This window comes from Curcuma longa, chromosome 11, assembly GCF_044706935.1.
Source record: "Curcuma longa cultivar G26 ecotype Majalengka, Jawa Barat chromosome 11, ITB_CL_G26_1.1, whole genome shotgun sequence".
Classification (NCBI taxonomy): Eukaryota; Viridiplantae; Streptophyta; class Magnoliopsida; order Zingiberales; family Zingiberaceae; genus Curcuma; species Curcuma longa.
This window is the reverse complement of record NC_133871.1, coordinates 24,588,856-24,602,269: the sequence shown is the minus strand read 5'-3', so window position 1 is coordinate 24,602,269 and position 13,414 is coordinate 24,588,856. Positions and strand designations below refer to the sequence as shown.

The 13,414-nt window shown below is 42.6% G+C and overlaps 2 protein-coding genes and 1 pseudogene across 3 annotated transcripts; 1 reads left to right on the top strand and 2 right to left on the bottom strand.

Moving 5' to 3' along the window:
* Positions 1–365: 365 nt before the first annotated feature.
* On the top strand, positions 366–6,022 carry LOC141837712 (nuclear intron maturase 1, mitochondrial). Of its 2 annotated transcripts, none has more exons than XM_074725087.1 (2): positions 366–2,698; positions 5,309–6,022. In XM_074725087.1, exon 1 carries the CDS (start codon positions 366–368, stop codon positions 2,538–2,540), a length of 2,175 nt encoding a protein of 724 aa, XP_074581188.1. In that variant the 3' UTR covers positions 2,541–2,698; positions 5,309–6,022. The 2 variants fall into 2 exon arrangements, with proteins under 2 accessions (XP_074581188.1, XP_074581189.1); XM_074725088.1 differs by lacking the exon at positions 5,309–6,022 and adding an exon at positions 2,963–3,493.
* LOC141837414 (uncharacterized) lies at positions 5,067–6,304 on the bottom strand. Its single transcript, XM_074724820.1, has 4 exons — positions 5,825–6,304; positions 5,568–5,746; positions 5,294–5,489; positions 5,067–5,210 (listed from the first exon to the last, which is right to left on the bottom strand). Exons 1-4 carry the CDS (start codon positions 6,302–6,304, stop codon positions 5,067–5,069), a joined length of 999 nt encoding a protein of 332 aa, XP_074580921.1.
* A 4,126-nt stretch (positions 6,305–10,430) lies between these two features.
* Positions 10,431–12,544, bottom strand: LOC141839163 (zinc finger CCCH domain-containing protein 2-like; annotated as a pseudogene).
* Between the last annotated feature and the right edge of the window lie 870 nt (positions 12,545–13,414).

Sequence of the window (13,414 nt, the reverse complement as noted above, 5' to 3'; positions counted from 1 at the left end):
TTCGGATAATATTTTTTTTACATAATAATAATAAAATGTTTCTGATAAAAACTCTTATATATATATATTTTTTATTTTATCAAAATACTTTAATATCTTTTAAAAATATTTTCTAAGTTTTATTATTATTATTAAAATGCGTATATTTTTTTATTTCGTAAGATTAAAATATCGATTCACCATTTTAAAGTGTTAAATTAGAAAACATTTTAGTGTAAAAAGAAAATATTAGGGGACATGCTTATATTTATGACAATTGGATGGGCATTTGGAAAATATGTTAAAACCTGGGGCCCTTTTATTTCTCGCGACCGGCTCGTATAGATTCACTTCGCCCGTTGCCCGTTCAATAACGGGTAGCGGCCATGGCTGCTCTGGTCTCCAAACCCCTCTCCTTCCTTCTACCTCGCTGCCGCCGCCGGCGGCCTCTCCTCCTCTGCTCCTCCCTGCGCTTCACGGGCACCCTCTCCGATCGCCAGCACCGGCATATTCTCCCTTCCGATGTCGATCTCCTCCGGCCTCGTCAACAAGGCGAGCAACAGATTTCGCAATCTCTCCCTAATCCTTACGACCTCGTGAAGGAAGATCCGATCCAGGTGTGCTCCGACCTATGGGTTCGCTGCTTCGCCCGCTCACCCGATGCCCCTCCTCTTCCCAATCTCACTGGCTTCCTTAAGAAGTTCGACCTCTGGATCCTCGCCTACCAGCGGGCCTGCGCCCACCACACTGGCTCCTTCCCCGCCCGGATCGCCATCCACCTCGCCCACCTCCGCTCCCTCCTCTCCCTCCAGATGTCCGTCCTCGCCTCCCCTCGCCGCACCCACCTCTGGGGCGCCGTTACTCATCTCCTCATCCGCTCCCCCGCCGACCCACCCTCCACCCGCCCCATCTCCCGCCGCAAGTTCCGCGCCGCCCTCCACAATGCCCCACCCCCCTTTCAGGACCGTGTCGTCCAGGAACTCCTCCTCCTCCTCCTCGAGCCCGTCTTCGAGCCCCGCTTCTCTTCCAAGTCCCACGCTTTCCGCCCCGGACGCAGCCCACACACCGTCCTCCGCACCCTCCGCTCCCAATTTGCTGGCTATCTCTGGTTCCTCAAGGCTGACCTCTCCCACGTTGTCGACGGATTTGACTCAGACATTATCCTGCCCTGCGTCCAGCGGGGCACCTCTGATAGGAAAGTGCTCAGCTTGATCAAATCCGCGCTGAGAATGCCTGTCAGATCTGGGGCATCTCCGCCAGGTGAAGAGAAGGTGGATCGGCTTGCCAAAAAGAGGTTGAAGAGGAAGATGCTAAGAGCGAGCAGGAAGAAGAAAGTTTTGAATGACAATGAGCCAAAACCAGACCCTTATTGGTTGCGGACATTCTTTGGCTTTGTACCAGCAGAAGCTGCTTCTGTCCCTAACTACGGCCACTGTGGGATATTGAGCCCTCTGCTTGCCAATATCTGCCTCAACGAATTGGATTGGTGGATGGAAGAGAGGATAGATAACTATTTCCGCCCACCCAAGCTTGATTCCATTTGGAAGGAGTCAGTTGATGATGGTTGTCACAACCCTGCATGGCCTGAATTTGTTCCATTCAGTGAGAAAGAAAAAACCAGGAAGATGGATTACATTCGTTACGGGTCTCATATATTGATTGGAATTCGTGGTCCGAGAGAGGATGCAGTAGCATTGAAGAAGGATCTGATTGAATTCTGTGAGAGCAAATATGGTTTTAGGTTAGAGAATTCTATGATTGAAATTGAACACATCACTAGGGGAATCGAGTTCTTAGATCATTTCATTTGCCGGAGAGTGATACATCCTACATTGCGTTACACAGCTACAGGGGGGAACATTGTAAGCCAAAAAGGTGTTGGCACTCTGCTTTCAATCACTGCAAGCTTGCATCAGTGTATCAGCAAGTTCAGGCGGCTTGAGCTCGTGAAAGGGGATAAGGACCCAGAGCCATTGCCCTGCACACCAATGCTTTATTCAGGCCAAGCACACACCAACTCTCAGATGAACAAATTCCTTGAGACAATGGCAGATTGGTACAAATATGCAGACAACCGCAAGAAAGTAGTTGGGTTTTGTGCCTATGTCATTAGGAGTTCCTTGGCTAAACTCTATGCTGCAAGATATAGACTGAAGTCTCGTGCCAAGGTTTACAGGATTGCTTCACGTGATCTAAGTCATCCATTAAGAGAGAGCACAAGGAATGATGCACCTGAGTACTCCGATCTTTTGCGGATGGGTCTCGTTGATGCCATTGAGGGTGTACAATTCTCTCATATGTCACTTATTCCATCATGCGATTACACGCCATTCCCAAGGAATTGGGTTCCTGAACATGAGCTGGTACTGCGTGAATATATTAAGCTGCAAGATCCGAAGTTTTTTTGTGAATTACACAAGTCAGTAAAACACCAGGAACTAACCTCACCACAGGATTATATTTCAAAGGTTGTTTGGGATTACAAGATTTGTGGAGTTTGGAGCAAATCTCAGAAAAGGGTGAAAGAAGCTAGAAAGTTGGAGGAGGGTGCTGAGACTTAAGCTGCTAAAGTTCTACATCATAGTGTTACTTCTAGCTCACCTTTCAGATTAAAAAAACTGCAATGATTCACTTCTCAAAGATGGTGAAACCTGAGGTTAGATGAGCAGCGCAGTAAACTGACAATGGCAATGATGGATTATGACTGGGAAAAGTAAAGGTAAATGCTCTTTTAGAATTTTCCTATGATTAAATTTAACTTTGCAGACTTAGGAATTCAGATATTCCTCATGATCGTTACTCTAGAATTAAAAAGACAATGCAATGTCATTAAACCTTGGCTCACACAAAATTTCCCATTTATTCTAGAAAGGTTCTGTTTGTGATATTTTAACTATCTCAGAAACCTCTTAGTTTAAGAAAACAATCTCATTAGTTAAATTTTTAAACACTTCTTGATTAGTATTGTTGCTCAAAATTTCAGGTTTACCTAAAATTCAAGCACCATTGTTTGAGCAGTTTCATTACAGGGTAAACTATAATTGTTTGAGATTGCCATTAGTCAAGGAGATGGTACAAGTTTTGCCAGGAATGGGTCTTTCTCGGGCACAATGCTGGAACCCATTGATGATTCTGGCAGCATTGTTGAAGTTTGATCTTTTAAATATGGTATGAAAATGAAACTTAAAGCTAGTAATTTGGATGGTTCATATTGGTGGAAGAGAGTGTAAGCTGAGATTGTTTAACTTTGGTAACTGATTTTTTATAATTGAGTAATTATACATGCATGTCTGCTAAATCAAGTGCATACTGGACAATGAAGCGAGAATAAATTCCTTTTCTATTTACTCTTTTCCGTATCTACTAATTAGCAGGATTGTGTTCGTAGCAAAATATTGATTTTTGTGATACTGTTATCTGAAATCTTTATGGGCATGTTGTAAAATGATGAAGCGTTGATGTTAATTTATTGACATAATAAGATTTATCTTGATTAGGGATTGACTATGAGCTATTGTGTAGCTGGTTTCAAATAGTTGACATAAATACGACTAATGACAAGTAGTGATGAACTGACTTGAGAACTTAGCTCATGGTATGTAGCATCTTGATTATCTTTTGGGAGTAAATGGAGATAGTGAATGATAAGAAGATTATATTTGAATTTATTTTTGGAGGAAAAAAGTCAATTGTGTCTGTTCTCCCTTGTCCATTGTATCAAACAATTAAAAGGTCATTGCTTTCTTCTCCCTTATATGATCAATTTTAACTTTGAACCATTAAATTGTCTGTTCTGCACTATGTTATATCGTATATATCAAGGATACCTTAATAGAAGCAAAAGGTAAATCTTCCTTGTTAATTCCTCTCCACTTGTGTTTCACATTTGAGACCATGACAAAACAACTCCAAACGAACTGTGTTGATGTTAGCCAGACTATTCAGATGAACAAATGAACAAGAACAGAAACACTAAACAAGTTAAATGGCCTACACTACACTCAAACAAGGTTGTCAAGCTTAATACATTGTTGTGTCCTCATGATTGACATGGTTGGTACATATGGACTAATACAAGAGGTAATAGGAATAGAGATCATAATTTTTAATGATAATATCATATTAGTCACTGATTAGATTTGTCCTGGTGACAAGTGGCTTGATGTTTCAATTTCTGGATTGAAACTCCTTCAGTCAAGTCTCCCTGTGCAAACCAAGTATGAACTTTCTTGTTAATGCATTTAAAATTCTCATTTTAACAAACAAATATCAGGGACAAATATAATTACAGCGTAGAAACAAGATCCAATCAATCGGTCTAGTGGTAGGAAGAATAAACCTAACCGAAGTGATGTTTTATGCAATGATGATTTCAGTCATTCTATTTTATTTATACAAATCCTTGTTCTTTACCTCTCCTTTGATATAGATCTTCTTCTTTCACTCAAGAAAATAAACATGAACACCAACAAAAAGGTTTATATAGGAACTTTAAATTGAGGGAAATCACATGGATAAATGAGAAGATCCTACTATACGAAGGAGAACAATAAAATTGGTACAACAATCACACTTATAGAGGATGATGATTCCTTATTCTACAACAAAAATGCTCCCTCCACAAGTGTTTCATCAATTCTCTGTCTGGTGAAGGGTTCATCTTGTCATGTATGACACTAATGTATTTATAAGCAGCATAAATCAGTGAGGTTGCAAAAGTAGAGTATATGATTTATGTGAATCCTAATAAGCCATAGGGCTTGAGATATAATGACCTAATAGGCTTGTTGAGACCAAATCTGATACCTTGGCTGCCTTCACCTTGATTGTTACCCTACCATTCATAGGTTATCTTGTTTTTGATAATAGGTAGATGGGCCTCCCCCCTAGTTCGCCTACCAATTAAATCTAGAGCACAACTTATACACGCTAAGAAGTTTAGGATCACATAGTTTATTAGATGCTAAGGATACCAAAAACAGTTATTATCCTAAAGCAAATATGAAATGAACAGCAATCGGATATCAAAGAGTCATTACCTTTTACGATAATTAACAATATCACTTCAGCCAAAATCTGAAGAATTCCTAAAGTCTCAAGTTGAGATCAATGTCGCCATCTGGTATTTCCCTTATCTCAATTGCTGTTGTTTTCTCATTTCTAACTGAACCAGAGTGCATGAAATCATAGAATGGCAATTCATTAGATGAAGAAGCGTTAACTGTCTCCTTCTGCAGCAAATAATCTGTTTGTTTAGTCTAACTCCACTTCATGACTAAAAAAAGACAAAGATAATGTGATTTACTTTTCTTGCCTGAGTATTCTGCAGACTGAAGTCAGAATGATCATACTGATAATGCTGAGGAATGACAGAAGATCTCGATAAACTTGGTGTTGAAACTGAAGCCAAGGTAAGAAAACTGCCATCACGAGCACCACCATTGCCTTTGCTCCTCCCAATGTAAAGATCTGAACTTGTCAAGCCCACAAATGGAGTTGAAGAGTTTCCTCTGAGATCAACCACAGTATTTCAGCAAATATGCTCAACTTTCAACTGATGATAAAGGAATCATCAAGGGAATGAGTACCTAACAGCTTCGAATTCAAGTTTGATCGAGTTGCTTCCATTTGCAGGTGAGAATTCACTGGAGAGAAAAGGGTGTTTATGGGGGAAATAAGCTTCTTGATTCCCGGTAACAATGACCTCGTCGAGATGAAAAGCCAGCGGCGGTGGCCACTTGTTGCCGACCGTCATCTCTACTGAATTCTAAGCAAAACTAACAGTGATTCATTAAGACTCTGCAACAGACACAGGGAAGTGTTAGTCAGTTGTTCTTCTGCTCACCTTGTCTCGCTCTGATCTCCAGCAAGAGAGCAAGTCGTAGCTGCGTGAGTTGCTTTGGCTTGAAGGGGGCTCCATCCGATGACATGTCCGAGAATCGACCAGCGGCGGTTGTTGCTTCCTCTGAGGAACAGAGACTGCCATCTTCTTCATCGGTGGGGCATCTCCTTTTGCTTCGATAGCGGCGTTCCGTAGCATCGGGAAAAAACCCGGCGGCGGCGGTTGTCGACGTTGATGCTGCTGGTCGCTGAAAAAATTGGAGGTTGCCTGGGGTCTCATGACAGCTGTGGCTGGAGGGGACGGTGGGAAGACCAAGCCGTGCGAAGAGAAATCCGACGAGGAGGAGACAGCTATGCTGGCGATCCTTTTCTGCTCCTCCATGCACCGGAGCTTCTCCAACTGCGCGACGCCGATGCCGCGCTGCGGGATCTTCTTCAGCTTGATCTTATTCGGTGGCTTGTGTTGCTGCTCCTCGAGCACCATGACAGCAAAAGCAGAGGGGGGAATGGCGAAGGGTGGCTTGGCGAGAGAGAAGGAAGGAGATCTATAAATCGAGAGGAAAAAGGAAGTAGATCTTGTCGGATTCAAAGAGGTGTTGATTGAAACGCAGACTTCGCAGGGTAATTCTCTGTCACTGCTCTGTTTTTTCCTTAAATATTTCTCCTTTTTAAGCGCATTCTCCCTGCTTCAATCTTCATGCATTGGATTTCAACAATCCATGGAAATAAACGCACCCCAATCTACAGATTTTTGACAGAATCCAATCTGCTAATTTAGGGAAATCATCACCTTCTTTATTTCGATTTGGTCCGTGATCATAATCCTAGGAAGAAAGCCTGTAAGATACTTGCACCCATGCAACGTAGATTCGCCCATAATGAGAGAAGAGAACAAAATTTCATCTTGCCCCCTCATCACTTTATCTGCTTTTAATTTTACCCTTTTAAATTTCCTTCTGTTATTAATGTTTTCATTTCACTACGGTGGACAGAATGTAATATCTTAAACTATGGAGGGGCGAAGATGAAATTTTTTTGACGAGATAAAAGGAATGCATGCCAGGCGCCTTTTGAACAAGAAGTACTGGCAACTTTGTTTATATTGTCAATTAATACTATAAGTCAATTAGCAAGCTTTAATGGGCAATTAGGAAAGTTAGAACAGGATTTGGTGGATCTGGGGAATGAGGGTTTCATTGGTTTTCTGAGGATTATCTATTTATCAATACTTATTCACTTGTCCTTTGTGAACCATGCTCATGTAGTGTTACTCCATTGGATAACAAACCGACACTAGCGAATGTAGAAGGCACATTTCTTTTTTGTTTTGATCATGTAGGGTTTGATAGTTAGCCTAATTCAAACAACAATGATCAAAAGTTGATGTTTTCTTGCGAAAGAAATTAAACAAAAATAGAGAAGGATTAGAGTTTTTGCAGACAAGTAATGTGTGATAATAGAAGGATTTGGCATGTTCATGTGGTGAAAGTGAGGTTATGAGCATTGTATCAATTTATGGGATTAGTATTATGTCAAATAACTTAGTATTGTGTTGCTTAGATTCCTTGTACTATAAAAAAAAATAGGAATAGACACATCTCACATGAGATGTTATGTATCGATGATTTAATATCCAGTTGTGCAACTAGTAACACAAGAATTAAACTTACTTATCTGTTTGATACTCTACTTTATCATAAAAGAAAAGGTCAATAATCTCATTGCCAATGATAGAGAAACCTGAAACCCTACTCTCTTTTCAAAAAATAGAGAATCCATTTTCTTTTATGTTTGCATTCAAAACCATCTTTCCTCTTTGTTCTTGGTCCCCTAGGCATCATTTCCTTGATTGGCCTTCTCAAAGTAGCCCTAACTCAAAGGTAACATCACCAAGCACCCTCGGGCATGGTGCATCGCTCAATAGATTAATTAACTATTTATGATTCGAATCTCAATTACAGTGTATTGTAAGATATTTTTCTTTCATAGGGATAAAAATTTAGGATATTGGCTGTTGGGCCAGGGGTCATTTGCGCTTTCAGATTTGTTTGACAACCCAAATTACCTCTCTCACCTGCACTAACTTTGTTAAGATTTTTATTGGGCCTTTCTACTTGGCCCAATTATGCATGGGCAAATAGCCCCATCGGTTCATATCTTTCTTTAAGAAAAATTTTAATTTATTGGACACAGGGCAGCCTTTGCTTATATATAAAAAAAACTATCTCATTTTTTTCATCTTGAATTCTTCCTTTTCTCCTTTCTTTTTTTTTTATTAGTAGTTTTAGAGTGTTAAAAGTTTACTAAAATTTAAAATTCAAAGTACTCCTGTGTTAAATGGACGATCAGTATATATTGGGAAAAAGAAAATCCATTATTAAGTAGCAATAAAATGTGAAAACCTTTCATAGTCAAGAGGAAAAAAAAAAATGATGAACTATTTGTCTTACAGGAAAGTTGTTGGAGATGATTGTGGTGATGGGTGGGTGAAGTGGTATAAATTAGATAGCGATGGGCAATTAACCTACTCTTTGAAATTAAATTAACATTAACTAGCTAGCTAAACGCCTAAACCACTAATCTATTGTTCTTTTTTTTTGTTTTAATCTTTTTATGTGTCAACATTTTCCTCGATCGAATCGTTTGATCGAAATGCGACAAGGTTTGTGGTGGACAAATAGGCCTAAATCAGGGACAAAAGTTGCTAATTACCAAACCCTCTCATCATAGGAAAATAACTTGTTATTTATCGGTTACTTTCATCCACTCTCATATTATGTAGCTCTATGGGCATCAATAGTATGGGTGGAAGTAATCATAGTTCATCACTTAATTAATTAATGTTTTCCCTCAAATAAAATCCTAAACTAGTTTGTCATTGTCATATTCCGGGGATTGAGCTAATTTGTCTTTGAGTTGGAACAAAAGTTGGTAATGTGGTCACAATTGAATTGGTCTTATTGTGAAAATTGGATTCCACAATAATTGACATGCACATGAAAGTAAGTATAGTGTCACGTTTGAAAAAGAGATCAAATCAAACATATCTATTTAAATTATTCAAATATGTGAATGAATGTTTTTGCTTAAAGAAAATCAAAATTAATTTATTTATTCTCCCTTTTTCCAAAAATTATGATTTTGAGAGTGCACTGATGATGCCCTCAAATTAAATGTGACGTTTAATGTGCACGCGATTTGACATTAAAAATTACCAAGTTGAAAGAGTATTGAGTGGTGGGGTCAAAAGTGGGGAGACTAAGATTGGCTTGTGCTGGCTTAGGTCGTGCTACCTTGTCATAGATAGGTCCTGACATGAAATTTACTAGTAAGCATAAATCCAATTTAATTTTTTTATTATAAATTTTATAATAATTATTAAATATTTAAATAGTATTTAATAAAAAAAATTGACGTAAGATTGATAATTAGATTGAATGAGGCATGACCCTGAGCCATGGACTCCTAAGTCAATGTCACCACATACTCTTCCTATCCCATTACTATTATCCATATTATCAAGTAATTGGGAAATGATATAGTCACAAAAAGCTTATAATAATCTAATAAATATTATAAAAATTGACTTTTAAATATGTAGAATGATACAGTGAGAATAACAGTACGGCAGACTCATGACTTAGTCAACGCACTCTGATCGAGCTAGCCAACTCATGATCGAACTCAAGTCAAGTCCCTTAGACTAAGAATCAAATTTAGATCAAACTGATCCCGTGTTCAAATGCGAGACACAGTAGTTAAAACGATGTTAGTTACAAAAGTATGTGCACTTTGATAAAGAGATACATCCTTTGAAAATCGTTAGCACTCTTTGTTTCCATTAGAGAATAATGATGACAACGCCAAGAGATACATGAAATATCAATGTTTTCACTTTTTATTATTTTCTACCAAAAATTCTCCTTTCAAATTTGACTTAAGTGTCGAACGAATCTCACCAAAATCTACCTTGATGCCCTTCTGGTCCTCTCTGATCCTTTCGCTAGAGTCATTCACCGGAGTCCTTGCATCACCAACCCAAGAACCGACCTGATACACTTCTGACCTGCTGAAAGAACTCAACTGCCGATATACCAAAGAATTAGTCCATCCTCTGATCTCAATCGGATCACATAAGTTATACTTCAAATTTATTCCACAAACAAACTAAAAAGAACACTGCCTACAAACAAAATTGATCATATATACATGACTTGGAATTATAGATACAATCCATACTCATATTGGTCCAACTCGTTGGTTTCAGAACACCGTCCCTATAGCCTCGTAGGGTGGTACGATTGGGAAGGACGCCGTGAGCAAAATCTAGTACGTTGCCTTTCATGCACATGATGGATAGATACCCAGCGGCCTAGTTTAATGTACAACCAATTAAATGAAGAGACATTTCGTTCCGATCGAGCGTGCAAGGACGCAAATCACGTGCCCTACTTAATGCTTCCAATAATTCGTGTTTCCACCCGCATCACGTACCTGGTCTCACTTATACACATATAATCTCTTCTATGCGGGCGCGACAGAAACCATCATCGTTCCCACTTTCCCCGTAAATGGGGCCACAACTGGAAGGAGACAGCACGCACCGTGACTGCCGATAAACCTTCTTCAGGTTAAAAATATATTACAATAAAAGGTACCATTCTAATTACATCTTGCACATTAGATTCGGAGCCTGATCTTCTTAACAAACCAAACAAAACTTAAAAATAATAATAATATTAATAATAGAAATCAGAAATTTCCAGATAAAAGTGGATCGTTTGCGAAGTTGTAGTCGATCCTGGCATTCTCTTCCTCGTTCCGGCTTTTATCCTGCAAGAAATCGCCAAAACAGACCTCCTGATATATGTACACCTGCTATACGTGCCTTCCTTATGGGCCTTCTAAGTTCAGTATTTACAATCCACCGACGATATTTCCGTCGCGATTCGGTTTTTAGGGTTTTTTTTTTTAATTATTTACTTCACCAGCCACGACACCCAACCGCCGTCGGGGGTGATGCGGTCACCGAGGCCCCGTCAGTTCTCTCCATCATCACACACTCCTTGCTCAGCTTCTCGAAGATCTTGGCCCTCAACGCTCTCCCGGACTCCACCCTCTCCACGGGAGCTCCCTCATACGCGGCGGCGATGCCGACGCCATCGGCGCCGTCGAGCCACCCCACGCCGCTGGGCACCGCTGTGGGAGTTGACGGAAGACTGCAGAAACTTGTCTTGCCTCTTGGTGATGTATAGGAGCCGTTACCTGCTTGTGATCCCCATGAGGTAGGGAACGCGTTCGCCTTGTTGAGTTGAAGCTGTCGCAGAGAGGCGACGATCTCGTTGATCGAAGCGCCGACTGGTCGCGACGAAAGCCGGAGTGCGGTCGTGTTCGGCGACATCGGAGGTGAGTCCGAGGACGGTGATAGCGGCAGAGTGCAGGTCGGGGACGACGAAATGAGATGCTTCGAGATGTACGACTCCAGCGCTTGCTGACGCAGCGGCGAGCCATCGTAGGACTCGACAGTGGACAAAGGCGACCTCCCCGGCGTCGTTGGCTGCTGCTGCGGGAGGATACGAAGCTGATCCGTCGTGTGGGCGAAGAAGCAGACGCGGCGTCGGCAGGCGATTCCATCCTTGCAAGGCTGGGTGCGGTAGCGCGCGGGGTGAAGCCAACACTCGAACACCCCGTGCGCGAACTCGCACGAGTCACCGCGCTTGCAACCGCCTTTACGGAAGTCAGGACACGCAGCGCCGGAGTAGTGATACTTGCGGGGATCCCGGCGCCGCGCCTTCTCCCCCGGATGGGCGAAGGGGCACTCGGTCCAGTCGTGGGAGCGACCGCGAGCGCACCGTCGTACCTTGAACTCGTACATCCGGAACTCATCGGAGGAGTACACGTCCAACGCAGCGTCCGCCTCCTCCTCCTCTCCCTCCGCGAACTCGTTGTAGGGCAAGTACTCCTGCAGCGCCGCCGCAAGGGCCGATTCGCCGACGGAGTAATCTCCACTGCCACCGGCAACGGCGAGGCGGTAATCCACACAAGCCGACGGATCATCCAAGCGGGAAGACCACGGCAGAATGCGGGCCTCCGCCAACAGATCGCCGGTTTCCCCTCCTACCATCATCATCTTCTTTAAGGGCTCAGACGACTCTTTTTGTCTATCTATTTGAGGGCATGGCGTAGAGATGGAGGAGAGACGGGGGGTGAATATAAACAACCGCCTAACCCAGGTCGAGTCATGGACCAACCACGGTCAGTTAAACGGAATATCACGGCGACTAAATTAACGGCGCCAAGACCACACCGCGGACTGTGGAGGCGGTGGGGACAGTTAGCGGCAGACGTACGACGACCATAACGGCGTGAGGGAGTCGGTTTTAAGGATGAAGTGGGACACGTGGCGGAAAAAAAAGGGACGTCGAGGCCACGCGTAAGGCGGTGTGGATAGGGCGCCGAGACACGTTCTCTCATTGGCGGCGGAGAGTTCGAGTTATTCCTCTCCGCCCAACGACGAGTCTGCCACTGCACGTCGGTCCAAAATAACCCGGCGGTCCAATTTCAATCGCCACGGTTTAATGGTTCCGGTCCGCGCCGGTGAGATGGGGACGGTTAAGTTAACTTGCACATGCAGGTAGTTGCCCACCGGCGCAATTCGAATTATGAAACTGATCGAGGCGAATCAAATGGCAACACCGACTCGGTTTAATTTTCCCGGTCCAATCACCGGCCGCCGGATGTCTGCAGCCCGCATAATTAGTGCAGCGCCAGAAGGTTCCGCTATTGATTTATATTTAAAAAAATGATAAAATTGGAATCGGTGCGAGGAAAAAGGGCAGTCGTGATGGGCACGCAAGGAAGGAGTCATGTGACGGGGGAGCACGGTCGCGCACCGAACCCACGTGGGGCGCCATGCCATGCCGCATACATAGACGACGCCGGCGTCGGTCGCATGAAACCAAACCGCCGTGAGGAAAAAAAAATGACAACGAAAACGGAAAAACAAGAGGAAACGTTTTTGTTTTCTCGTTGGGCTTTTGCTTTGCGTCCAAATAAAGGAAGGGAGGAGGCGGCGAGGACGAAGGGGAGTGATGGGGAATCAATGCGGGCGTACGCAGCGGGGTCGTCCCGACATCCGGACCCGAGAGTGAGCTTGCGCCGTACACGTGGCGGCGCTCTCTTGGAGACGTCGTAATCGGCAGCCGCGGCAGCCTTAAGCGACGCGCAGTAGAGCCAGATGACGCCGCGTGTTCCCGCGATTCCCGTAGGCGCAGGAACGAGGAGGATCTCGCGGCGATGCATGTTCACGTCGCTGATGGTTGACACGTAAACCGGACAAATGCAAATAAGTCCATGTTTAAGTCGATATTTGCATATTAGTCATTATATATATATTAAAAAGCTAAAATGCAGCCAAGTGATTGATTGGATAGCAACGTCCCTACTCTGAAAAAAAAAAAAAAAAAAATGAAATCCGTCATTTAACGATCTCACATAATCGATTTCACGATCATTTATAAGACGGTAAATTGAGGATAGCAGCGTCCCTGAAATATAATTGAGTTAATTACGATGGAACAGATTTATAAAAGAA